The sequence below is a fragment of the Diprion similis genome, chromosome 2 (assembly GCF_021155765.1).
Source record: "Diprion similis isolate iyDipSimi1 chromosome 2, iyDipSimi1.1, whole genome shotgun sequence".
NCBI lineage: Eukaryota > Metazoa > Arthropoda > Insecta > Hymenoptera > Diprionidae > Diprion > Diprion similis.
The window spans coordinates 12228458-12255987 of record NC_060106.1 but is presented as its reverse complement, the minus strand read 5'-3'; the positions used below and the strand labels follow the sequence as shown (position 1 = coordinate 12255987).

Below are 27530 nucleotides of genomic sequence, written 5' to 3'. Positions count from 1 at the left end.
TAATCAAGAATTGAGAAATATCATACCAGTAATCAAAAGATGAATTTAAGAAGTCCATCAATTGTATATCAATTATTTGCCACGTTCGATTGCAAACATATAACATAATGTTATCTCTTTGTAAAATGTATACAAAAAGATTATATGTGGTTATATTATGGTACCTTCTCCTTTTATATCCATTGGCAAAAGTGGACAACGTTTGGACGAAGTATGTCAAGTGGCCTAAGTTAGTTTCTTTTTCATCAAATTTCAAATTAACAAACGCAGTACAAAAAGTAAACATAATCACAGCTGAGTTGGCAGGCAGGCAGGCAGGCAAACAGACAGATAGACAGGCAGGTGGGCGGGAATTTGGGCAGGCGTGTGTTTGCACCATCGCGGTTAGATTTTGATGACTATTTTTGATTCATTCATGATTTTTTGCTTGCTTCTTGACCTGCTGTAAGGCCCCATGGCAGGCCGAGTGAGTCTTAAACGTAGTCATTGGTTCCAGGACTTGTTAACGGTTCCTGAGCCTGTTTGGAAACAAACAATATAAATTTTACAATGATTGAAATAAAAAAATTTACAATCCACCGGATAAATGGCATGAAAAAGTCATTGATGTTTTACTTTGATAACAATAGTATTGATTTTAATTGAAAGAACCTTATTTCCATGCTGAACTATGACAATATATTCGAATTCTAAATTGTGCTACGGTTGCTAAGTGTAGTAAATACATTTGTTCCAGAAAAATTCTGCCACGAAATTTCATACCTATATGCATATAGTTCAAATTTTTAACGGTAAGGCTTACCTCTTCGCCAACAGTTGCAGCGGGAAGTGGGAAACGGTTTTTTTCCAAACTAAATTGATCTTCAGTCGTTTTTCTGTACACCGGATTGTCAAAGTTCATGCTTGTGACGTTGCGATGTAGGTAATGCCTGTAGCACAAAAAGGCTACTAGAGCCAGAAGAGCAAGGCCCAGTGTTACCACTCCTATTACAATTCCAGCCACTATTCCACGATCCGTTTTTTCATCGGAAAAGCCAGCTCCTCCGTTACCGTCGGTACCGTTCGTTGGTCCTGTTATGAATTCGTATGGTTAATCGTTAATGTTATTGCAACTGTTATTGAACATAAATTGATTCTTCATGGTCTTGTTTGGATATCATGATTTATTTTTAGGAATGTATACCTAAAATATATTTTCACACAATTATAGAATATCAATAGACGAGCTCAGTAAGAAAGATCTTTATTTTTAGAAAACAGAGACTTGCTGACTTGTAAGAAAAGCTTGTGAACTTGTGAATGGAAAATGGAAATTGTAATGGTCACTACCGAATGGTGATAGTAGTAATGACAACAACTGGAATAAGAATCAAATCACAGAATAAGGAGTAAAGGTGGTAAATTGTTCATTAGATTAGTAAATTCACTAATTTTAATGTTATTACTCAAATTTTGAATTTGAGCGAATGCTCATACCATTGTCTGTGTATAGATAAACCACGAACATGCATCATGCTGCATTTATATAGCCCAAGGCTGAATCAATCTTATTCATGCACCTAATTTTCGCAATAGAAACGAATGTGTAAAATATTGAATATTACAAACATTCTCAATAAATGGCCTGAGCACATTTCATGAAATATAATGATCAATAGGCGTTTATTATGAATTTGAAGGCTTTGTGGAATAATTTCTGAAGTAACTATCTACATACTACATAACCGAATCGTGAAAATTGTAAAACATTTTCTGTAACTTTTTAGTCAATTGTCACAACAATAAGCTTTCTATCGTTAGTCGAAATTCTTTGAAACTAAAAACATTGAACTTATTCAACTCAAACAATTTACTCGGTACTTGGAAAATTTGGTTTCTTTTTAGTTTTTTCACGATATAAAACGATATATACAACGATATACAAGATCTAAGAAATACAAAGGTAAATTCTGCAGCTAGACATTGACAATCATATCAGATATTTCCATATCACAATATGTTATCGATCCATCTACATATATACAACGACTTAATCTAGAGTTGAAAATACAAGATAAAAAAGTAAGGTAAAAGTAAACGCTGAGACGGTATCAGAGAATCTTTGTGACAGTGGATTATTTACAAAACACTTTTTGTTTAGGAGATCTGTATTGAAAAAATGCTGTGTACTACCCAATTGCATACTTACTGATTGTAACTGTGACCTTGGAAGGTTCAAACTTCTTGAATGGCACGGTGACAGCTTGGGTGGTTGGTGAGACTGTTGTCGTTACTGGAATAGCCCATTTTCATGCAACATCGATGCAAACGTAAACAGTGAATATTTGTAAATATCGAATTTGACGAGTTGAAAATAAATTCGTGCATTCCTTGAATGAAATCCAATACAAATAAATAATCAAATCAATGGGTAGATGATGTGTAATGAAATCCATCGCATTCACACCAGCCCTCATTAGTCAAGTTCTAGTTTTTGTGACGCATGGTTGGTGGTGAAAATGATACGGATTGCTTTGAATCTAAAAATCAATTTTCAAGCTAGGACTAAATTGTCCAAAAAATACTTAGTGTTATCTAGGGGAAATGAGAGAAAGAAAAAAAAAAAAAAAAAAAAAAACGGAATCGAGAAATGTGACGAAGCGAAGCACTGAGCTTCCAAACAATTTTGAATAATGATGAAATACTGTCACAATGCCCAGTATGAAACATAATCTATGTCTAGATACGGCACACAATCTAGCATTCCCAAGCAATAAGTTGTTGCCGGCTATTTGTCTGCAAAGTTTCATTTTAACTCACCATTCTCGACACACATGAGACCATCGGGTAATAGCCTGAGCCCATCTGGACAAGCACAACTGAGAAGAGGGGATTTTGCACTGATTTTTGGTGCTGGTAGGCAAAGGTGACTACAGTGCCCATTTACTGCCTGACACTGATTTTTCCCATCAGGTTGTCTATACGGATGATATACGTGTACAGCCATCGGGTGTTGAACAGACCTCACAGAAGTTATTGCCTCAACTTCTTTGCCGGTGAATTTGTTAGCTTTAAAAATAGCTTCTTTATCCCAATCTGTCCAGAAAATGTAATCCTCAAACGTTGTAATGCTGAACGGATGCCTGAGAATATCAGGCGAGTATAATACAGTGCGTCTCCCAGATCCATCGTAGTTGCAAGAAGCAATTTTGTTCAATTTTGCATCCACCCAATATAATTTCTTTCCAACTAAATCCAATGTTAAACCGTTTGGCCACTTCACTTCGGTTCCAACGATGATCTGTTATTAAACATATCATTATTGATTACCTATATATATATACGTTGCAGGAAGCTTCTGATTAAGAAACTACCTATTTAGTCAGACGAAACTTACCGAACGATGCGAGCCATCCATCCCAGCCCTTTCAATTCTAGCATCGTCACCCCAGTCCGTCCAAAACATCCAACCCTCAAGTGGATTGACAGCAATTGCTCTGGGTTCTTGTACGCGATCTTTTATCAGAGTTTTTCTCATATTACCTTCAAAATTTGCTAGTTCAATTGTATTTTTTTCAGCATCCGTCCAGTATATGTGATTGTAAATCCAATCTACAGCAAGACCATCTGATGTAGTTAGATCACGATCAATGACAACAGTTCGTTCATTACCCTCGTCAATAGGAGCTCTGAAAAATATTAAAATATTAAATAGTCAGTCAGTGCATAATGTTTGTTTGTTGTTTTTATTGTAAGACAGAATTTCTAAGCTAAGGATGAAATGTGATCAGTTGCTCGGTACTTACTTATATATTTTCTTATCACTGACATCGCTCCAGAATATCATACCAGTTCGAAAGACGAAATCCAGAGCTGTTGCCATTTTGGTGTTGTTTACAATTGCTGTCATCTCTGGACGGTCCAGTGCTACTTTTCGAATGTCGTGACGTCTAGCAAATAATAAACTTGCGTGGCCCTCAGCTGCTTTGCAGCGAGTTAAGTCTCGCGGATCTCTGAGATAACCAGCATCGCAACTGCATTTAAAGGTACCCTTTTCATTCTTACAGAACTGCGAACAACTTCCTGGCTCCAGGCATTCGTCGATATCTAAATTTTCAGAGCAAAGTTGACAGTGTTAAATCGATGGATTTTGATTATGACTACTCTTAAATGCGAATGTGTGTTAGTAAATTTCAATCGGTGACTTAGATCTTACCATCACAAGTTTGGTTGTTTATTAATCTGTAGCCACTTCTACATTCGCAGCGGAAACCAATTGGAAGATCATTGCATATCTGTGAACAGCCACCATTGTTAACAAGGCATTCATTTTTGTTACACAGATCTCGCGGTTCATCTTCCCATCCCAAACAATCAGGTTTTCCGTCGCACAAACTGCTCAGTGGTATACATGAGCCATGACCACAATCGAACTGTTTTAGCGGGTCACAAACAACGTCTGCTGCTGTGCAGTTTTTTTCATCAGCACCATCTGGACAATTTTTTATTCCATCGCAGTAGAGACGTCCTGTAAAATAAATAATTGGGAATCGATTTAGTATGCTAGTTTACACATTCAACAACTGGTCTAATCAAATAAATTGTAAACCACTTAGTACATGGTATTTGCGAAGGACTAACTCGTCACAAATCAATTTCCTGAGCGAAACTGTGTCATTCATAATATTTTTATCAAATAATAATGATTTCTGATGAATGATGCAATCTGAACTTTTACATAAAACTTAGTTATCTATTTCTACACGTGTTTACCTGAAATGCAGCTTCGATCTGAGCACTGAAACTGGTCTGGTCTGCAAGTGACCGATCGACAATTACTGGGAGATTCATCAGCGCCATCGGGACAATCTTTAGCGCCATCGCATACCCAACTCTGATGTATACAAGTGATGTGGTCATCGCATGAGAATTCGTGGAGTGCACAGTGGTTTATTCTCTCATCGGGTGGACTATCTGTGCACCCAATTTCGTCAGAACCATTAGGACAATCTAAATCTCCATCGCATCGCCACCGTGATGTGATGCAGTAACCCTTTGAGCAGGTGAACTGTGTATCAGGTTGACACGTTGATGGTTGGCAGTCTTTTTCATCGCTTCCATCTCCACAGTCATCGTCATGATCACAGACCCAGTGCCGCTGAATACAGTGCTTGTTGTCACAGGTGAATTCATCGGCACGGCAAGTGTTATCTATCGTTCAAAATAAACAAAGTTGTTTTTAGATCGTCTTTCTAATTTTCGTATCCACTGAGAAAATCATATTCATCGAACTCATTGTCAAAGTTTAAGCATGATTATATCACAGATCATATAAATAATGAGCTGTTGAATATTGAAGGCTTACAAAATTATATGCTCTTCACTTGTGCCCGGCAAGCTTTCTGTAATGTCAAATTTTTTCCAGTGGCAAATTAGATTCATCATTTGATATATTGGCAAATAAGTAATAGCTTATTCAGCTAAAGCTTTGCTAGTATTTATACTGGCTGAAATCAGTGGAGCAGCTTCGTGAATAATTATAAGGAGGCCTCAAGGACTCTTTTGACAATGAAAAATTTATGCCTTAAAATCAGTTTCAAACTATATAAATTTCAGCAATAATTATACATATAAGTGAAGAATTTATCATCATTTTGACTACTCTATGTGAAGACGTTTTCAGGAATATAGGAGCAAATCATTATTGTGATTTATTAGGACTTCGGAAAAAAATACGTGGTAAGATTCAAATTCCGGATGACCTCTCGGATCAGTATTGAAGAAAAAAACTCATGGTATTCAGTACACAATTTTGCTACTTCAGATCTATACTATTTATGAGCCCAAATATCATTACTATACGCGGATATAGTATTACAAGAGTGTATGCTCGCTTGGAAAAATATTGCTTATCTTCAAGGATACTTGGCGGCACCCTGATCTTGAAATATTCACAGGCAAGTCGCTTTTGACCTTTGCCATGTGGATGGAAATAAAGGAACCCAAGAGATGATCCATTATTTAAAAGTTAGGGGAAGTTTTTTTTTTTTTTACATATATAAATATACCGGGTGACTCAATGACAAATTCGTGCTCAAGGATTTTTGGAAACTGGCCTCAGTGGCAAAAGGTGTGGCTAATAAAAAAATAAAAATAGTAAGACGTATAGGAGGTAGAGGAATTATATACAAGTACTAACGTATAAAGAATTTAGCTATATTAATTGGGATCGGGAACTGATATGATTACTTTGAAATTTGAGCAAAATTAGAAGTGTTAAAAATTCTTATGTAATAAAGGAAGCAAGGGATCCTAGAGAGGATCATGTTTTGATAGCAGTGAGGTAAATTGAGAGGATATTGAGGGATGCTAAATAAAAGCACAGTAGAAATATTTAAAACTACACAGTAAGGTAGGACATATCTCTCGATGCGGTGAAAATCAAAAAGAATTGCAACTGAGGTAGCATAAATATGAAAATAACGCTACAGCAAAGAATCTGCTCGTTTTCTGCCCGAAAATACAAATACATCGGTATAATTCATGTAGACGATTACGATTTCCATGTATATGATAATCCGTCGGCATGCGATTATGAAAATAGTCAGGTTTTCGGTTATTATGATTTTCCAGGACTAAAATTGATTCATGCAACTGATATACAGGAAAGGATGAAAAACAACCACGTGCTACGTTACTTGAGTGTAATTATTGAAGGGACACAATAGGTGTTTTAAACAAGTAGAAAACTCTTACAGCATATATTATTCTCAATGACAAGCACAGGCTTACGACTAAACAGTATCAAGTCAAATATGTAAAAATGAACATATTTTCTACAGTAAGAGGCGTGATAAGCGATTTATAAAGGGACACTTGTAAGCATGTAACTCCACCAGATCTCAGAGATAAGCTTACTGCAGTCAGTCTCGTCCGAACGATCCAAACAATCCGGGTGATCGTCGCACATCCAGGTCAATGGTACACACTGTCCGATGCCTCCGCGACACGTGAATTGTTCAGCAGTGCAATTGTTGCTTCCTAAAAACGGCGAGGGCGGGGATTATGAAACAACCAGTTAGACAATCGCGTGAAATAGTTAGACGTGAAACCATGTGTAAATACAGGCAAATATTCATGCGGGATCGTCAGTTTGACAATGAATGAATTATTCGCGAAAGTCGAGTCGATAATGAATAACACCATTTCTTCACTTTCAACGATAATCAACGTAGATTGCATTTCAATACAAAATTTCACCATTTTTAACAAGCTTTTAAATTGTAAGAACAAACTACGAAGATTTGAAAATACTGTGACCACGTATAGTGGATTATAATATGGAACAAGAATTTAATAACAGATCGAGTGAAAGGTTGAAAATTATAAAGTTCATTCGCGTACAACAACCTTCGATAATTCCATGCGGTTAAATATATCGCGGATAACGAAATTACAGGGAAATATATGCAATCTACGCTCTACGTGAATGGGCAGTGCGCAAAAAGCGCAGTGTTTGCACATTAAATATTTCTCCTCTGGTTCCAGAGTACAACCGTTCTCCGCTTCAGCTTCACCGCGTCTAGAGATATGTCACCACCTCCGGGAACATCCTAGATCAAACTTACTTCGACAATTTTTCTCATCCGACCCATCGGCACAGTCCTCGTGGTTATCACAGACCCAGACATTAGTTATACAGACTCCGGGACTGCACTCGAACTCCGTTTCGGAGCATCGACGAAACCCTTTTCGTGACATTTATTAGTTATTATTCTTCCCTCAGATACGATTTTTTTTTTTTTCAACACAGTAATTGTTACAGCAAAATTTATACGTTCTTGTAGCGTTCTTCTTGCACAACCATCGGTTTACAGTTCGCAGGGTGAATCAAAAATTAAATGCATTCAACCGATGTTGAAAATAATTTAATCGCGAAGTTGCACAATGACTACATAAGTAAGTTTGCCTTCTAAATCTTATTTTCTGCTGGAGGCAAGTCTTCGACGGTGAAATTATTAAGAATTCTGGGAAAGAACGTGATAGTAGTTTTCAGTTTCGAATTCACCGATTCTCTTAATCACAACTGGCATGTGATTAATTTGTATAATTCTCTCGAGTAATCGGGTGATATTTAAAATAACGATGTCGATTCCATGCTACACCGAGTTCTAATCACGTAAACAAACGTTTTATCATGTACTTGAATTATAACGGAAATACCAAGTTATTAAATCACATAAGTAGAACCAAGACGATGTGGCTGTAACCTTTACTCGCATGGATTGTGGTCACCAGTAGCTACTTAGTAGGTAATTGTCATGTTTTCATCACCGTTACGCGAGAAAAATAACGAGGTTTTCTTGTACCTGCCTACACAAACTGATACACTGACACCGAATGTCAGCACTGATTTATACCCATTTTAATAAATAGTATATACTGGTTTCTTGTTAAAGGCAATGACGCCGCGGTGACGGGACGAACATTTTTCTTTGTTTACGAGCAATATGTACATAATTAAAGTTACACATTTTTACTGCGAGAAAGTATGGTTCAAGCTTCTGTACGTGAAGTTATATGCGGCAGTGATTGATTATACAGCGTGCTGGGGTCGTGAAAAATGATTTCCTGTAAGGAAAACGAGTTACATAATCAAGTCAGATAACTGGCGCCCTTTCGCTTATCGGCGCGTGGCGACATGCAATTGATTTAATTGACATGTCACGGTTATCCCGGACTGATTACTATTACAAATGATCAGTAACAAGTTTCGCAAGGACTACCGACGCCATTTTTGGTCTATCAAATACCGATTAATAGATCACGAGCGTGCGGATTCTATAAACGTTATTTCACTGGCACATTCTATATTAATATTTATCCTCAATTTAGCTGCCTGCTGCATTCAGATATTGACTTTATGGACTTATGGATTCATTAATCGCTCAATGCAATTTACCTTACAATTAGTTATTCAAGAAGTTAACTAATCTTGCATAATAAAAGTCTTTGCTTTTATGCAAAATGCCCACGTGTATGATAATTTTTTAGGTATTTTAATAGATACTGCAGCAGTGACAAAGCCAATGCATGTTTATAACACATTTGAAGGCTAGACATGGTCGTCGACATTCATAACGGTCCTTAGGTGGATCTCTAAAATTTTGATATAGGAAGATAGGGAGGGACTCTTTGCTTCCAAGGCGAAAGGGACTCTGGTAATTTGATATATTCCTCGATTCAATACCTTTGAGAATATAACGGACCGTCGTAAGTGATGGTGACGCTGCAGTTGGGGTGGCAATCAAACTTCTTTTACTTCTATAGACGATTTTGGATTTGAAAGTTATTGAGGAAAATTGAGCAGATCTAGTCGAAAGTGAGATGAAGGTGAAGATAAAAATTGAAGAATTGTAGCGACGCGGTCTACCTCACGACAAGCTAATTGCCCTTTTTTATATAAACTGGGAGGTCCTTAAAGGCCCTTGGAAGCCGCTGTATTGGCTGTTTTGAACTCTAAATCCGATATGTCAGCATTTGGAACGCGGCCAGGGCACATGCAAGACGTGTGCGCGAGGAGAATTTTTGCAGCATTGTCAAGTTAGCGATAAAAAAGAACGTTCGAGCTTTTCGAAAAGCTGCAATTGGCGATTGGTCATCTCGTTTGTCTTGTTAGGTTACACGTTTAATCTTCAAGATAATCTCCAGCACGTGTAGGACAAGACTGGTATAAACGTTCGACGAGGCAACTGGACTGAAAACGAGTAGCTTTCGCGGTTGTACCCAAGGCCCTTTCCTCGGGGTTAATAGTGCAAAGTTCGAGACAACCTTGGGTATAGAAAGTGCTCGACGCATCAGCCGTTTTTTAAATATCTGGAACACGGGCGGGCATATACCTATATATATACATGCGCAGGTGAATTTGTCCATGCAGGTGAATTTTTGCCGTCAACGAAGGCCGTAGAACATTCAACGAGAATTCGATCCCTAGGTCAGCCAGTTAGGGTGTACGTGGGCAGCATCATAGTGCCCGAATCGACAAAGTAACTAAAGAAAAGCTGCGTTGCTAATTACGCCCGAAGACCGTCGAACTTAATTGCATCGGGCATTTTGATGAACCTGTTAATATATGAGTGGTAGACTATGTAATCCATACCATCGATAAAATTGATTAATGTTTTGAGTGTCTTATACGCATTATAAAATGGATGATTTGATTTTTAGAAACTTCTTGGTTCTTTCGATGTGAATCTCTTTGGAGTTACGTGGCTCCATAAAGCTAAGGATTTTACTTTTCAAACTGGATGAACGACCACTTGCACGATTTATCCTGCGTATTTCTGAGTGCAGTGAACATAAGTGCAAGCATATTGTAAAGTGGATAATTCTTCCTAAACGTTTTCAATCCAGAATGAAGTGGTGAGTTTTTACGTAATTATATAACAGCCGATTATCCAATAATTCGTCTGCATCATACGGAAGCCGATTCCTAGCTTTTCAAACTCCAAATGCTGCGGAATTCGTGGTTAAAGAACTATAGCTCGGGTGCTCGGGAATTTATCGAAGGACTAAAGGTACAAATCTACCGGAGAATTGTGAAGTATGTAAATATGAGATCCATAAAGTGACGGGGGTTTGAAATTGTTGTTGTAACCTGTAGCTTCAGGCTTAAGGAATAGATTCTGGGCTCCATAAAGTTTTCAATATAGGGGGCCGTTTGATACGGATTTCAACAGTCGAGTGAGTTACGGAAACTGCTTTATTGTAGGTATACGACTTGTACAAGTTTGGTCTATATTATACTATATTGAACGCCTGCTAATTTATTTCCGAGCTTTCAGCAGAATTCAAAATGCAAAAAGCTTATCGAGTCTGGGCGATTGTTCAACTCGCAGTTCGACCGCTTTTAAACTAACTGAAATATCATTGTTGTGCCACGGTATGATTATGAAAGCTGCTGGCGAGCGGAGACAGAATTTTTATTATCGATCAAAACTGCGACGTGAATGCTGTATAACGTACATATATACATATATATATATATATATATAGTATACACATGCACATAGATAATAGCGCAACGGCGTCGAAATTTTTATACGCATTTTACTACGTTCTAGAATTCATTTTTCTACCGCTTGAAAGGGGATCAAAGACAAGACTGGAACTGGAGCGAAAAACTCTGAAAATCCGATAACCCCGTGAAACCAATGAGGCAATAACCAACTGTCAAAGATCAGTTCACTCACTGCAACTCGTGCTCCACAGTTGAGCGGATATATCGTCTAGCTTGGGGCATCGACATTTGCCACAAATCATTTCAAATGGAAAGGATGTTTCATTCGACAGGCGGCAGGATAATTCAAACCGTAATCACTTTCGTAGGACTAAATAAATGCCTTTCAAAAATTTATTGCACTTCCGTCGTTGGGGAAAAATTAATAATATTTGAAGTCGCAGCGAGTTTATTCAGTTTTTAAACTACTTCGTATACATAGAGCAATCATAAATTTATGTTATATAACTGATAACGATTAGTAGGGAGTGCAAGAAATTTTTACGTTTATCCAAAATTATCGCATACGATATAACGATTAGAATTCGCAATAACTACATAATAAAGTTTATTCTTTGTTATTGTTTTCAAGTTCGGTAAATATTTTTCGCATGGTGAATTATCGTTAAACTGTCTTTTTAGCGGAATCGTCGATAACGCGAATTTACACAAAGCTTCCTCATTGCTTCGATGATAAATTAAGATAAAATTAATAACTCTTAACATCGAATTAAAAAAATAACCCACGGACTCTCGCGTATTTGATTCACATCCAGAGGAGCCCAAAGAAATTTGACTTAAAAAATTCTCGTCGAGCGTTTCAGGTGGGTGATTGACGCGATTAGCGACGACATCGAGAAACCTATCTAAAAAAATTTCATTCCGTTTAGACAGGCGTTGTGTTGTTACTACTCGCAGAAACTCGAAATCTTCCGTCTAATAACTGGTTCAAAATCTTGACTAGTTTGAACATTGTACCTCAATATCAATCATTGTTAACCATTTCCTTATTATGCCTTCCTACATCGCATACGTTTATATATACGACTAAGCTCGTGCATATTGCGTATTCGTCGAATCGACACTTGTTTAAAACTTTCGCAATAACGAGTGTGTATATTCAGAAATTAGAATAGGTCAACGGTGAAGGCGATGTCAGCATTGCTTGATAATCGTTCACGACGCAAATAATTCCAGCCCGTATTAATGAGGTGACAATATGGATGATTTATATACACACGCATATATTTATGTACATACATATGTATATCTATACTATAATCGTGATCGTGACTTGAGACGACGAGTAGTGTGCACTTTTAGACACGTGCGCCAAGTACATTGACAAAGTTTCATACTGGATGAACCGAGATTAGCAGGATAAGACCGATATTATACGCGGAGGTAGCATTTCCTGCAGCCCCGTCTTTCGTTATGCTGCATTCAAAGATTAATTACTCTTACGCAGCACTTAGCTGTTCGTGTCTGCCCGATGCAAAGACGTTTAGAATTATAAGTACGTATATCTGGAATGCCGTTTCCAACTTATTGCCCCTGCGAAACACTGAGCTAAATCATTGCACCTTTTGCATATGGGCGATATTTCGAAAAACTATACGTTATCAGCCGTGTAACTCGACTGACTAATTGTAAATGAAACTGTTATTAGTTGTTTGTTCGAAGATGAATACTTTAACGGGTAAATAATTTTTTTTCACCCAAATACACTTCGTAAATTGTTGAAAAATTGTTTTTCTGTGTGTACACTGGCTGATATTGTTTGTTCTTGAATCGTTTGTTTGATGAGAAAAATAAAGGGTAAATTGATCATGCGTAAAGGTATAAAGCACATTGAAATCTCGTGTCGGATAATCGTTGAGTAACTATTTGAGATTGAATTGTTAAAATTTGTTCAAAGAGAGCAACACGTTAAAGGCAGCGAAAATTCATTACTTCAATTATTTCAAACACACGAACAAAGACTCTTTTCAAGGTATGAAGGAAAGCTTGCGCGCTGAGAAAAGATTATATTTCCCCCTTAAATTTTCCATTTTTCTTTTTTTTTTTCTCTAACAATCTTTACTTTACTTTACTTTGCTTCCCTTTGCTTTGCTTTGGTTTGCTACGCTTTTCATTGCGATCCTTTTGAATGTCAAACAAAGGATTAAGAACAAACCAACGAGACCAGGTCCAAATAAAAGACCATGGAAAAATTTCTACGCAATTATTATTGTGAAAAATACTCACGGCAGATGGTAGGATCTTCGTCGGATCCATCGGGACAGTCGTTCTCGCCATCGCATTGCCAGTTTTTGAGAATGCATCGCCCATTGGTACACCTGAACTCCGCGTTTGTGCAGGCCTTGGTAGCTGTAACATTTTTTGCCTCGTCAAAGATCAGTGCCCCGTTCAAGGTTTGACAGACGTCAAACATCAACACGAAACACGAAAACGACGCAAACATCAGCCAATTTCTTTTCCGCGGCATATTTTTAATCTCTGGGACTCCCAAACCCTCCCTATGCAAAAAATTTGTCAATTATCTCGTGAATTTGAACAACGGTATGGCGGGAGTGACGGTCAACGTCTTCGTCGGAGAACCACGGAGGCTGCAGATATCTTCGGCAGAATCGGCGAACCTCGCGCGGAGCCAGTCTCGGATGCTGTAAACTCGCGAACGCGGTAACTCCACTCTATATATACCAGTCTTCCGACCGATCAAGGGAACGATTATCAGGCGAGACGGCTGTAGCGGAAGAGAATGTGTGTTCCATGAACGGTGGAGTGATCCGAATCGCGTACGCGGGTCAATCAATCCGTCGAACGGCAACTTCGGGGACGAAGCGATAATAGCCGGGCAAGGGGTCATCGAATCTTCGTGAGTTTTATTTTTTAACTGTGTATGTGTTGGTTACAGAATCGAGATGAAAAATACTAAGGCTAATATCAAATTTTATGCTACTGCGAAAATGTTCACGAATTTGATTTAGGATAAAGCCGATGTAGAACAAAGAAACTGATGCGAAAATTATATTCCAAAACCCAGATTTAAGTTGAGTTAATATATAGTGTGTAGTTGTCGTTCTCAATTAGAGTGCAACTCTGGTCTCTCTATATTGCCAGATGTGTAATGACAAAATATCACGAAAATCCAACAGAATATCAGACAAGCATTAATTAAAATCCGCTCCGTGAAGGGCAGGCGATGGAAATGTCTGAGACGAATAAAAGAAAAAGGAGAGTGAAGGATGTCTATGTAGCACATATTCTCGGGAAACGAGGAAAAATGTTATAAGAAATTTGTTTTTGTCGCACTTTTCTTCTACTTTAAAGATTTTTGTTACTGTTATTATTTGTAGTCTGCCTCGCAGTTTGATGAGGGAAATAGTAAGAGCCGTGCGTTATGGGTATTCCCCAAGACGATCAGCTATAACCATAATGTATTTGCGCAGAAGGGACGGAAGGACGTAGTTATGTCGTTTCTTTTTTATATTCTCGTTGTTTCTTACCGTTTCTTGATTTTCGTACCGATGATTTCTGAACCCTGGGCGTACAAAGTCTTGAGACTTTATAAAGGCGACGACGACGACCACATCGGCGAGGCAATGTAATGGCGCGATTCGAAGTAAGTGGAACAGAAGGACGATAACTAGGTATCCAGAGGGGGGAACGAGTCGGGCCGAGAGGCAAGATTCGAGCCTGGATCGACGGCGCTGGGCGTGTAAAAGCAACATTCTTGCGATCAGATACCGAGCGTCTCCGCTGCGTTTCTATAATCACCGGGTACCCACTTCTCCACCCGACGCCCTTACCGCCCTGCAATTCCCTCCCTCTCTTCTTGTACGCACAAGAGTTTATACCATACGTAACCACACGGAAGCACGAGACGTGGTCTGATCCATAGACGTCAAACGAGGCAGCCTTCTTTCTTGTGATTAAACGTGGTTTTTGGCTAACGCGAGATAAATCAAGGTGGAGCAGTCGAAGAGAACCTCCAGACGCTGTCGGAACTTGTGTGAATTCACTTCAACCTATACCGTCTGAAATTAGGTACCTGATGTATTGTGTAGAAATGTTTTTTACTTCAAGTCACTTATAGTCACATGAATTCATCCTCAAGTTGTGTCAAGAAGTTACACTTGGACTCATATGAAGTCACTTGAATTCGTTGTTTCATCACCTGACATCTGATGTCAATACTTTCTTCTTATGCTATATCAATAATCACGTAAATTGACCTGCGCAATAATAACGAAATTTTTCAATTCACAGAAGTCACTTGAATTCAAGCGCCATTTTTTCCTGTCTTAAGGCATCAAATTGATCATACTAAATGTATTTCTGCATCGATTCTTGCTTTATCACTGGTAGAGATAATCTCCGGCTGACTGCCTCTGGAACGAATACTACTCTACTTTCAGGATATATGCGATAAAGAGCGGGGTAAACCCAGGGGAGAGATTCCAAGGTGCATTTATTGCACAGAGAACGGAGAGAGGGTTCTCCTATTCCACAAGGGTTGATGTGCACAATCCGAAGTTATTACCACTAGCCGAGACCTCGAATCCTCGACTCGGGTCTCGGGTCTCGAGTTTCGCGAGGGCTGGAGAGACGAGAGGTTGGGGTCTTCGGGGAGCCAAGACGGGCATCATGCCCGAGTTCTTGGAATAAGACGTGAACGCCAAGCGAGGGATGGATGCAGACGACTCGGCTCCTCTCGTCGACTTCTCGTGCGCCGACCGCGATGAAGACCTTATTGCAATTACCGCATGCGACTACGTATAGAGTATAAGGAAGGTCTTGCGCCTGCTTGCAAGAATCTGACATACTTTTGTTCTCTTCCATCTACCGCACCAGCACCTCATCCTCATCCTCATCCTTCGCTTCGTCGAGTGTCCTACAAATTCAATGGCCAAACTTGGCAGCGCTTCTCACTGATAAGGACCACCCGTCCCCATTTTCAGCGTTGCGGACGATGGTCTACATGGGCGTAAATTTAACGGACCATCGGGTATACGCGCTCGAATTAGTGTCGCTGTAAAATTCTACGCTGTATTTAGGTATGTGTATGGACAGGGTACTCGTGTGGATATCTGATACAATCCGTTCAGACACAGCTGCGCGTGTAAACCGACGACACAATTAAATTCGGAGAAATTGTGATAGAATCTAACAGGAGAGGGTGAGGATGAGGATGAGGTCAAAACGGTTCGCCCTCGCACGATCGAAATTGTTGATTCACCCTTGAACCCCGCGGCCTTTGTTCGTGACCGTTTGAAATTTGCGTTCAGGGTAAAACTGAGGTTTTGTACAAGTAATCAGGTTTACCTTCACCCCATTATCGCGTGTACCGCGGAAGTGCACGAAGCGAAAAAGCGAAAAAACGGAAATTATCAAGTTAGGAAAATGAGGACCGCCAAGTTTGGCAGAATGGACAGTCTATCCTTTTCTTCTGATCCCTTCGGATTACATATTTCGTTTTATCCGCCTATAAAGTATGTATACAATGTGTATACATATATATACATATACATATGTTCGAATTGCATGTTGAACGGTGAAATATTTTATCCTCAGATTTATTATTATATCTCTCCCTAGAGAGAGAGAGAGAGAGAGAGAGAGAGGGAGAGAACAACAATTCTCGTAATGAAACCCGGATTGTAATCCAGGATTATGGCAATCGAGTGCTTTGCTGTGCTGTGCTGTGCAGCGCATCGTCGTCTGGGGTTTATCTCGTTCATCTAATCCGCGTAGAGCATTACTCGTTTCGCGAGCCGCACCGTCGGGCTTTTCGAGTGAATCAATAGGTAAGGTTCGCAGTGACGATCGTGCGAAATGCGAAATGTGCACGCGGTGTGTGCGGGATAGGCCGGGTCGACGCCAATGTTACGACCACAAATAACCATCGGCTGACCATGCGCTCCACATGCAGTTTACTGCAGCAGCCGACAAGATCTACGGGGCAGCCTTTCACCATAATAATCCGGTATCAACGAACCCAAAGCTGAATTCGCTTCGAGTGACTGATGCAACTCGGGCAAACCTTGCTTGCACGCCCTAGGCTGCGGTGGTGCAACGGCATCAGGGTCCAAGAATTGAGGAGGATGAGGATGAGGATGAAGATGAGGAAGATGAGGAAGATGAGGAAGAGGAGGTGGAGGAGGATCTTCTCTGTCGGGATGAAGCCACCGTCGAACGGTTCGTAAAAAGGGAAAATAAACACTGACGATGAGAGAAGAACAAACGGCGACTAGCCAATACGACCTCGGATACAGCCTGGAGGTCGACTTGCTTCGTATTTTGCGGTTGATGCAATATCGACTATGCTTGCGTTGCATGCTTTTCCATTTGTCTTCATAAAAAGCTTGTTGCGTCACAATATGTTGCACCGTGATTTTCTATCTTTCATTATTTATTTATTTTTTTTTTTGTTCTAAAGCAGTCGTCATTTAGTATGATGTACAAGATTTATGCACGCGTTGGTAGTAAATCTTGTTCGCGGGTTCAGGTCACCTTTTCATCAGTAAAACAATCAGCATTATTGCTGCGCTACCTCCGTCAACAACTTGACTACTTTGTAGTTTTTATATGAGCACTAGTGTTTAAAAGTCGACTTTTAAGGACTGGTGCTTATATAAAAACTAAACAATATTCTTGTTTTTGCCAGGAGTTAGCACAGAAATAGGATTTGTTGCGTGTGCGCAATTGAGGAGTTCTTGACTCTCGTGCGGCACTCTACTGTCGTCAAGTAATCCATATTTTATGCGCACTTGCCACGAAAATAACTATTTTTCAACCTTGAACAAGTAACGGTTCAGTTTTTAATATTCAAATATTTTCAATAGAAATGCAGGCGGTAGTGAAAATGGAAAAGATAGTAAAAAAAAAAAAAAAAAAAAAAAAAAAATTGAAAACTCCCTTGAAATTTGACTCCGAATTAGCAAGACGTCCGAATCGGCCAGACGATTAATAACGACTTGGGCCATATTAACTATACATATCAATACACGATTCAAGCCACATATCATTGTATTCACCGTTTGATTGAAAAAAAAATCAAAACCACGAAACACGAAACAGAACAGTCATCTTCTGTACTCGCCAATTGAGCATACATTCGTATATATAATACCGCGAAAATTTAATAACAAAAATACTATTCGATTGACTTGAACAATTAAATTGCACGATCTTCTGCGGCGCGTAACGCAGATGTCAAAAATGTATTCGGGGTTGTTGTGATAATCAGAATATTTTCTTCCACGGTATATCATAATGTTTCTTTGGAATACAGCCCAAGTGTGACACTGTTATGCTAATCTATAACTCTTGAAGGATTTCTCCCGAGTCAGACGCCGTAGAGGGGGCGCGTCTGTCGCCAAGACGACCAATTATAGCCACTTGATGCTCAATGGGGCTCCTCTCTATGGAGCAGCGGGTCAATCTTCGCGTCGAATGACCGCGTTGACCTCTCTTTCAGAGATAAAGCCCTTCGTGGGCACAAAGCGACCGCTTTTAACATCTGATTGTGAGAAAATTAAACTTCTTTGACAGAGGGAAAGGAGAGTGAACAGAGATTTTCTTAGGCTACTGATCGCATACTCGTTTCAACGAGCTAATTATACTGTGGGGTAACAAGTGTTCCATTCAATTTACGCGGTTGTATAATTGGTGAAACGCGATAAGATCGATTTGAGTGAAAAAGTATAGCTACTCGGGAAAAATGGTTCTTCTTTCAAATCGAAATCGTTTGACAAAGGTTTTTCAAACCCTTTCAGTTCTCCATCTCAAGCGTGTGCTGAGCTTTAGTCAATTGGAAGTAGCCCATACAAGGATAACATCATATTCTCGACGAGCTCGACGCTCTTTGCTTTATGTACTTTGCTCGCGACTGCACCGAGCCTCTTGTAGCAATAAATTTCTCATCCCAATTCAACAAGGCTCTTCGAGGAGGTTTTTTCCCTCTGAAGTTCCGTTACACCTTCATTACTTCCGATCTCTACGCATTCCGGTATAACGTACAACGAGGATATAAACGTAAGTGAACAAAGAAAATTGCAGATATTTCAAAGGTAAATAAAAACATGATGCAGGGAGTAAAAGAGCAGAATATAAACTCTGCTCGAGAGGAGAATATTGCATTATGTAAGAGCGTTGCGAAGGGCAGACAGAGACAGGAAAAGGGATTCCTTTGAGTTGGAGTCGCGTTGCTGGGAATTCGAGCCGGAGGATAACGCCTGCTACAGCACAGCATCCGGGATAACTGCAAACTGCAAAGCACCTCAGCCGGACAGAGGGACATACGGAGTTGGTACAGACGTCGACCGACCGACCGACAGACAGACTGACAGAAAGAAAGAAAGACGGGTGGACGAACGGACAGCAGACAGACAAACCGACCGACCGACGGACCGACCAACTGCTGGCGATCGATAAGTCCGCGTTCTCCTCTTGCCAATCTTATCGTAACTCGGTCGCATCGTCGCGTCGTTTGTCCCGCGGCTTTGATTGCGTTTTTTCGTCGTTTTACTTTTTGTGTAATTTATTCGCTTTTTCCATACTTTTTTTCACGACGACTCGCATCTCGCTTTGCAGCCCGTCCGAGTCTCACCACCTCGTCATCTTCACGGCGTATGGAAGGGTATGCATAGAGACGGTAATTTTAAAATGATAAATCTCTTTTATAAGTACAATGTGTGTACGTCAGATATGTATCTACATGTTTTCTTTTACACGAACTAGTTACGGGAACTTCAGGCTTCTTTGATAACTGGTTTTTGAACGGACGAGTAAATCAAATATTTTTTTTCAAAGATGATACATTTTCTCAAGTTGACATTTATTATTTAAACTATATAATTTTAAGGGAAACCAGTTCAATGAATCTACGAAGCAATTGTTGGGTACAGTTGTTTATCTCGACTGACAGGTCAAACGAAAGATGTACGATAAAAAGTGAAAACAGTATTAAAGTTGTTACGTGTAATGAATGGAATTAAAGAATTTAGTTTCTTCGTTCTTCGTACCTTTAATAAAGAAGACGGCTTTTTTAATGTCTTTATAAGATGGAATTTAGAGATAGAACCAGTCGTCAGAGTCACAATAAAACTTTTCTCGTTAAAGTAGTTATCTGCGCAATTCCAAATGATAAGAAGGATACCGGGTAGTATTGACGTTCGATCCCTGAATAGACCTACACTTCTATATCTTATAGCCATATAATACACCCGTTCAATACCGTATTACATTCTCAATAGAGTCGTGCGATAAGTATCGTCGATTTATATTATTCATGTACATACTTTTCAACTAATCCTATGGAAGAGAAAATATCTCGCAGCTTGAATCGAAATATCGTTAGGTGGATGAACGTTGCATGATTTCATATGTAATTACAAATTGTTCGAAGGCTATGGTAGACATAGAGGTAAATATTTTAGTAGATAGATCTAATGTAAAAGAATGTAAAGAATAACTCTTTTTGCATTTCGAATAATACGCAAAACGCGGCACAGATATTGACAAAGAAAAATTTCAACTTCTATCTTCTTCAATTCTCGATATTTCTCGATTGTTTTTTTTTTTGTTTTTTCTTTTATCGAGGAATATTAAATTCAGTCTTTTGAAGAATTCGAGACGTTCACTAAATCTGATCTACTAGATATAAATTGGCTTTTTCCAAAGAACAACAGCATTCAAATGGAAATAACAAGTTGCTTTGTTCGTGTTTCTCGTGTGTCGAATCATAACACAAGACAGTTGAAAAATTTCGTTTTAATGGTAAAGCACGGACTGATTTTATCATGGACTTTCCAGGTATTCCTAGCACCTGCTATTTACGTCGCGTCAACTCCATTAGTAATAGCTGCATAACAGAACGTCGGTCGGTAATTTAATCAGGTTGCTCTATTTTTTTATTTCAGGGTAATTCTCTCTCTCTCCTATACACACGGTTCAACGCATAAAAATTTTAAGCAAAAGTAATGATAAAAAAAAACAAAAAGAAAAAAAAATACATACTAATAAACCACGAATTTCTTCGAAATCTTCGCGAATTTATGTGTGCTTCTATACATGCGTGTGTTGTCTAGTTTCTGTTTCAATAGAACAAATGAAAATAATATTTTCTTTTCAAGACATAGAATTCCTATAAATGAAAATACAAAAATGTAAAACTCGAGCACAATTTACTACTCAGTTTCGATGATATATACATATAATAAATATAAAGATGTCTAAAATTACTCTGACTTTCTATTCTCCGGTGATAACAGAATCAGAGACAAATCATCGACGACACATTAAGCTGATCGGTCTAATAAGTAACAAAAATAACATATTCTCATTGATCTTTATCTGCAGTCGTATAGGTATACCTACGACTCGTTTTTTGACAAGCGTCATGATCACATGGAGACGGAGAGGGGAAACGCCGATACGACGTGATGCGACGCGACGTGACGAGAGGTGAGTCGTCACAACTATTCCTCGCAATGTTATTACATGTGTTTGCACATGCGCATATTTCGCAACTCGATATTCATCCCAACGTAACTCGGGTGATATTTTCACGGTAGTGGATCCAACTTGTACGACTCTGTATAGGTACGCGCTGAAATTGGCTCAAACCGCAACGTCTGAGGCGGCTGCTGCTGCTCCATTCATCGTTGACGTATATATATTCAACTCGTAAGACTGCACATATATAAATATATATAACACACACACACAAACGTATAAATAATATCATAAAACGTATGTATGTAGGTATCAATGTGTAGTACTTGTTTGTTTACTCGCAGGTGGACAATCTGTTAAAAATTACAGCTATTCGAAATTCGGCCGGGGTTATTTATAACCTCGTGTAAACGTGGGCATTTTAAATTTTATCTCCTAATTACAGTTGAGCAAGTAGGCGTCGTATTAGGACACGATATAATTATATGAAAACGAAACAATGTGTAGATATGTACAGTACATACATACTCTCTAGTCGATGCAGGTGGGGATGGACAAACATGTTTGATTTGCCAACAAGGATCGAGTCGGTGATTCTACTACGCAGTTGCGTTTTACATCAGGTTTACAATATAGGTGTGGAATGAGTTAGAGTGTCGTTTAGAATTATTTATTATTTTTACACGCCAAATTATTGAAGCTTGTATATTACGGTGAACTAATTTGTGAAATTAATGCGTATTCAAGCAATATCAAGTCACGCGGTACTTATATCTCACTTATTTTCACCTATTATGCAAGAGTAACTTGGAGAAATATGAGTTTATTGTGTAGTTTTTCTTGTACACTCCGTTTGGCCGCAGGACATGCAAGTGTTTGCTTAACGTGTGACGCAATTCGGGTTATTTTCTCAGGGATTCTTGAAAACTTCACTTTTGTACATATTGTAAATATATCCCGATAGTTATGACGTGTGATTTACAAAGTAGCTTCGATCAATGAACGGATCCGTTTATACGTGTGAACACACGTATCCTGTACAGGAATAAAAGTATAACATGTACGATGATGGTGCAGGTAAAATCGATCATAAAAGTGGTCGAAGACGAAGTGTAGATATCTTTAATCACGGCAACAGATGATAAAGAAATACGTTTGTTTGTCACTTTGATAAAATAAATTGAAATGTATATTTTTAGCAAACGTCATCGTAAGTGCGCGCAACAGTCGATACTAATATGGTGATAGAAGGGTCGCAGATTAAAGAAATATTAATGACCCTATTTGTAAAGTATAATTATCATCGGTTATTAACCGCATTGACGTCGCTCAGACTTGAATAGCAAAAAGATTGTGACTTTTTTCAGAAGACTACACAAAGTAGTTTCATGGCTTTTTCGTTCAAAATCTGGCAAACATAGCTATCGGAGATAAAATTAAATTATATGCTTCGAGTTGAGTATAAGGTATCAATCCTGTGATGACATAAATTTTGCCAGGATAGACATTAGTTTTGAATAAACATGATCCGAATGTAAAAGTCACATACACGCGGATTAAAACTATCCACTTAGAAGTTAAGACTCGGAATGATAAAGCTGAAGCTATTATGAGCAGGCGATTACACGTACGGTATCTGGAATAATTTATTCAATCTATATTGCTGATATTGGGTTATTACAACAACAATTTGGGACGCCAATAAAATATTTTTCTGATTTTTTGGCACGAGTTAGAAATCCGGCTGCTAGTTTCAACGTAATCTAAGTGCGATATTGAAATAGGTGCATGAAAACAGGAGTGATTTAGAAAGTAATCTCTCAATCTATCATCCGATTCAGATCTCATCATCGATTATTTTTAAAACACTAAACTGCGAGGGTGACAAATTGGCTTCTTTATTAAAATAGCACACAATACAATAGTACATGCACAACACTAGTATGAGTTATACATGCATGGTTAAGTGCGTAGAGTGCCTGCACGAAAAGACCACCCTCCTCGCAAAACACGTATTCTTGTTTTGCCTGGTGATTAATTCCGCAGAGTACGTATAGTAGTATGAAAGAGGTGAAGAGGGTGAACCGGCATAAAGTGGTCGAAGCATTTATTCCAAAGTAGGGAGAGAGAGGCAGAGAGAGAGAGAGAGAGAGAGAGAGAGAGAGAGACATCGTATGTAAAGTCTGGGACCGGCGCCATGTGCATCAGCCCCTTTCTCTATTATATCCTTGCTGCACATACGTAATGCATTATGTAGCGCGTGCGTGGTTACACATGCGTCGTGGTGCAGTAATTGCTTACGTATTACGTGGACACAGGTACAGAGGGCGACCGTGAGTGCGTCTACTCACATTTGCATTCCTCCGTACGCTCGTCGGAATTGTCCTCGCAATCGTTATCTCCATCGCAGACCCACGTAACTGGTATGCATTTCGCGTTCTCGCAGCGGAATTGTCGTAGTGGACATGCGCCCGCACCTGGAATTCAAATTAATCATATTAGGAGAGACTCATTTTAGGGATAGATAAGCACAACTATCTCATCCTGACAAGCAATATGTCTCCGACTGACGTGTCTCTACGTTTGCTAACCGTATCTATGGTATGCAAGTGTAAATAGTTGACAACTGCAGATGATACGCGCGACTTTCTTCCCGACAACCGAGGCTGCTCCCTCGCGAAGACCCGACTTTCGATTATCTAATCTTAGCTCGCGGTGTGCCGAAAGCTTCGGAACTTGCACGGGCTTTGGACACACCTATTGTCTGCAATATGTGAGACGATGGTGGAGAGGCTAGTGCGAATTTAAACGTGCCTGGAGCTCAGAGAGATTTTTCTCGACAATCACACACCGGTGATCTGCTAGTCTGGGTATAATTGACGTTAAGGAAATTATGTGAAACCAATTATCGAGGACTCGTAAATCGAGAAATTAACTGAGTATTGTACAGGAATTTATGGGTATTTTAAGATGATCGGATTCCACGGACTTGTGAATTATGGAACGTTACATTGTATATTATGCGACGCGTCGTCATCGTACATACGTAGTCATTACAAACTTCTATAGAATCTGACTATATCTAAGCTAGTCGAAACGAAGTAATAATTCGGGCCCACGGACACGTGTGCCAAACGCGCAAAGCGTTTGTTTATCCGACGAAAATCGTCGTTCAAGGCTTTAGACACGCTGACGTATTTACATCACCTTGATTACACACTGGGAACTGGATGAATATTGTTATTTGGATGGATAGAAAAAATTTCTATACCGAGGTGAATGGAGATGTGCTGCAGCAATAAATAATAAATAAATAAAAATAGTTTTATCTCTGTCTAACTAATTGCAAGCAAAGATACGACTGCGTGTACGTTCATCTGTTGCAAATAATATTTTTCTTTCCCCGCGACACGAATATTATTCGCCATGTGAAAATTTCACACATCTATTTTTAGCATTTTCATGCTTATTTTCGGAGACGACGTTTTTGCCAGTTTTCTACATGCTTGTATGATTCTTTTCGTCTTGTTTTTTTTTTTTTTTTTTTTTTTTTTGGCAATTCGACATGTTTACGCGAGTGATATGCTATATTATACCCACACGTGACTTTGTTACGACACGTGAATCGGATCAGCTTCACGTGTACTTCATCTTTCACGCGTTGAATTCGTTCTGTAAAAATGAACTAATGATAAAAAATTAAGTTCATTAATCATATACACGCGATTCGTTCCTTTCACCGTGTTATGAAATTTCTTTAGTAAACTATTGATCGTCGTTCGCACAACTTCTACAGACTAAGGTTTAGAAAAATGTACGTCGCACTGTTTTTACATCAGTGGTAAAAAAAATTCATGTCACGCCGTTTCGAAAGCGTATATACTGTGAAAAATTTTATCGTGATAGTAATTAAATGACTAAATCGACGAGGATAGGCGATAATTCTGTTTTCGTAGAAAACGTCACGCCACTGACAAAACTTCGTTTATACCAAACATAAATATATCATAGAGTGCCAAAAATGCCCAGTATCCGAATGACGTAATGTTTACGGACAATCGAAACGGTATATTACAACTGAAGTATAATTTTACACGCATCATAAATATCGCTGGAAAGAAGATGAGTCAGAATCGTGTTATTAATCATGCACAACATGTGTGTGACCTGCGTTGAAGCTGTGACAAGCCGATAACGGAGTTAATGAATGAGTGACGTATAAAGTTTCGGCGTTTCTTTTCGCACGTTGTGATTGCATGAAATACAATCTTTGACTTGCGGACTTCTCGCGAGACGTTATCGGTGTTTTGTTTTTACACTTTTTTTCTTTAGCCCAGCGGAAGTAGGGAAGGGTAATCGTGATTAGGCACGCGTGGAAATGTTTACGCACGGTATTATGCGCACCTTGGCTACTTTCGAAAGGCGATTCACGCAACGACGCGATGACACGTCAATAAAGAAATGGGTACATACGTCCACATGTCTCTACACACACATGAATACACGCATGCATACGAGGATCGGACGGCGCGCGTCTGATGTTCACGCAAACAACAGAGACGCGTGCGTCGAGAAGAAACATTGGCGGATTGAACTTGTTAGGGTGTAATGAAAAAGGTTGGAACGTGTAGCGAAACGGGCCAAAAGGAAACTCTAGCCGTCGTTGATCGTGGGCCAAAACGGTAACTCGCTCGTTTATAACTGACCCTGCCATAGCGCGAACGCGTTATACGAAAGTCGAAAGTTAAGCCCACGGATCGGACAAACCGATTCTACAATTAGGTGGACGCATTTGTATTTGATACGACTATCTTGACACTGGCCCACTTAGCTCTCTATCTGTCAAGTTTACGTTTGTATATGTATCATTTCCAAGGAGGCGCAGCAGCGACGGATCCGAGCGTCAGACGCAAAAAAGGAGGAATACTCCGGTGATTAGATATTAGACGATTGTCGTTTATCCCTCTCTGACATTTCTATCATCGTGCCGAGACACGCGCGCCCGTTTCAAACTAGACACGAACACAGGCACATATTATTAATCGAGCCGGGCTGCCGAGACGCGACACGCGTGAGCCCGTTATCGTCGCTTCGAGATCTTCGCGGCGTTGTTCCCACAATACGTCAACCGTCCGACGAGAAGGTAGAGGTAAAGGTAGCTTAGTCAAGCAGGAACTCGGACTTACTTTCGGTGGAAAAACCGTGAACGAAGTTGACAGAGGCTGTTATCGCCAGGACGAAGAAGAGCAGGGACAGCCTGCGAATATAGCTCCACCCCATGTCGCCCCTTTCTCTGAAACACGACGCACTCCTCTTCCGTCGGAGTCACCCTCCCAGCTTCCTCCACCGCCACCACCAGCACCACCACCACCGCCACCACTAGCACCGATTTGGTAAACACTAGCGGACGACGCGGAGAGAGTAGGAAACGTCTTGCAATCACAGCGCGCGAGGAGGCATCCGAATTTCGAGCGAATGTCGCCCGGTTCAACCCTGTCGACGACGACGATGTGAGATCGCTGGATTTCTACGTCGACGCTTTTACGCCGAAATACCGATAATGCTCTTAAGTCAACTCGCGTGTACACCCGCCTCGCACGATTCTACACGTCTCACTCGCCCGGGCGACACGGGAGGAACTGGTGTGATGCACCGAATCGCGCCACCGGCGCGCGCACCGTTGTGTGGAGGCCGATGACGAGCCTAGCCCGGCTCTTTCCCCTTCGCCAGGTCCGTGGAACGCCGTCGCTCTCGCAACATCCGATTTTGACTCACCGGCTCTGCCTCCTCTTTTTTACCCTGTTCAAATGTCACACCGGCTGACCAGAAGTCGGCATTTTATACGGAACGATCCCATCACCCTCCCACACCCTCGTATCTGCAGCGTTTCACGGGAAATCCTTTGGGTTAGTCGAAATTACGAGACTTTGGGATCTGCACATTTGCGGACTGTTTATTAAGGGTGGTTACCAACCGGGGAAAGTCGGGAAATTTTGTCAACGTGTTTCATGGTTTTTCATCATTACCGATA

At 39.8% G+C, this 27530-nt stretch overlaps 1 protein-coding gene and 1 long non-coding RNA gene across 8 annotated transcripts; one reads left to right on the top strand and one right to left on the bottom strand.

Moving 5' to 3' along the window:
• Positions 1-335: 335 nt before the first annotated feature.
• Positions 336-27119, bottom strand: LOC124416014 (low-density lipoprotein receptor-like). Of its 7 annotated transcripts, XM_046896823.1 has the most exons (13): positions 26686-27117; positions 23851-23976; positions 13286-13408; positions 7608-7727; positions 6898-7020; positions 4753-5190; positions 4196-4507; positions 3786-4086; positions 3377-3668; positions 2800-3280; positions 2189-2272; positions 803-1071; positions 336-518 (listed from the first exon to the last, which is right to left on the bottom strand). In XM_046896823.1, the coding sequence occupies exons 1-13, from the start codon at positions 26777-26779 to the stop codon at positions 474-476; spliced, it is 2808 nt and encodes a 935-aa protein (XP_046752779.1). In that variant the 5' UTR covers positions 26780-27117; the 3' UTR covers positions 336-473. The 7 variants fall into 7 exon arrangements, with proteins under 7 accessions (XP_046752779.1, XP_046752781.1, XP_046752783.1 ...); XM_046896825.1 differs by lacking the exon at positions 2189-2272 and having other exon boundaries at positions 26686-27119; XM_046896827.1 differs by lacking the exon at positions 6898-7020 and having other exon boundaries at positions 26686-27114.
• On the top strand, positions 1229-3041 carry LOC124416019. The gene is made up of 3 exons (XR_006930748.1): positions 1229-1397; positions 2141-2309; positions 2723-3041. It is a non-coding gene; the product is annotated as an uncharacterized LOC124416019 (long non-coding RNA).
• Positions 27120-27530: the final 411 nt, after the last annotated feature.

What these genes read in the sequence shown, in the direction of transcription:
- LOC124416014 (XM_046896823.1), bottom strand. Translation starts at nt 26,779, where the DNA reads ATGGGGTGGAGCTATATTCGCAGGCTGTCCCTGCTCTTCTTCGTCCTG. An exon ending in AGTGATAAGAAAATATATAA is followed by an intron (nt 3,669 to 3,785) that starts GTAAGTACCGAG and finishes AATATTTTTCAG; the next exon opens with AGCTCCTATTGACGAGGGTA. An exon ending in TGGATGGCTCGCATCGTTCG is followed by an intron (nt 3,281 to 3,376) that starts GTAAGTTTCGTC and finishes GTTTAATAACAG; the next exon opens with ATCATCGTTGGAACCGAAGT.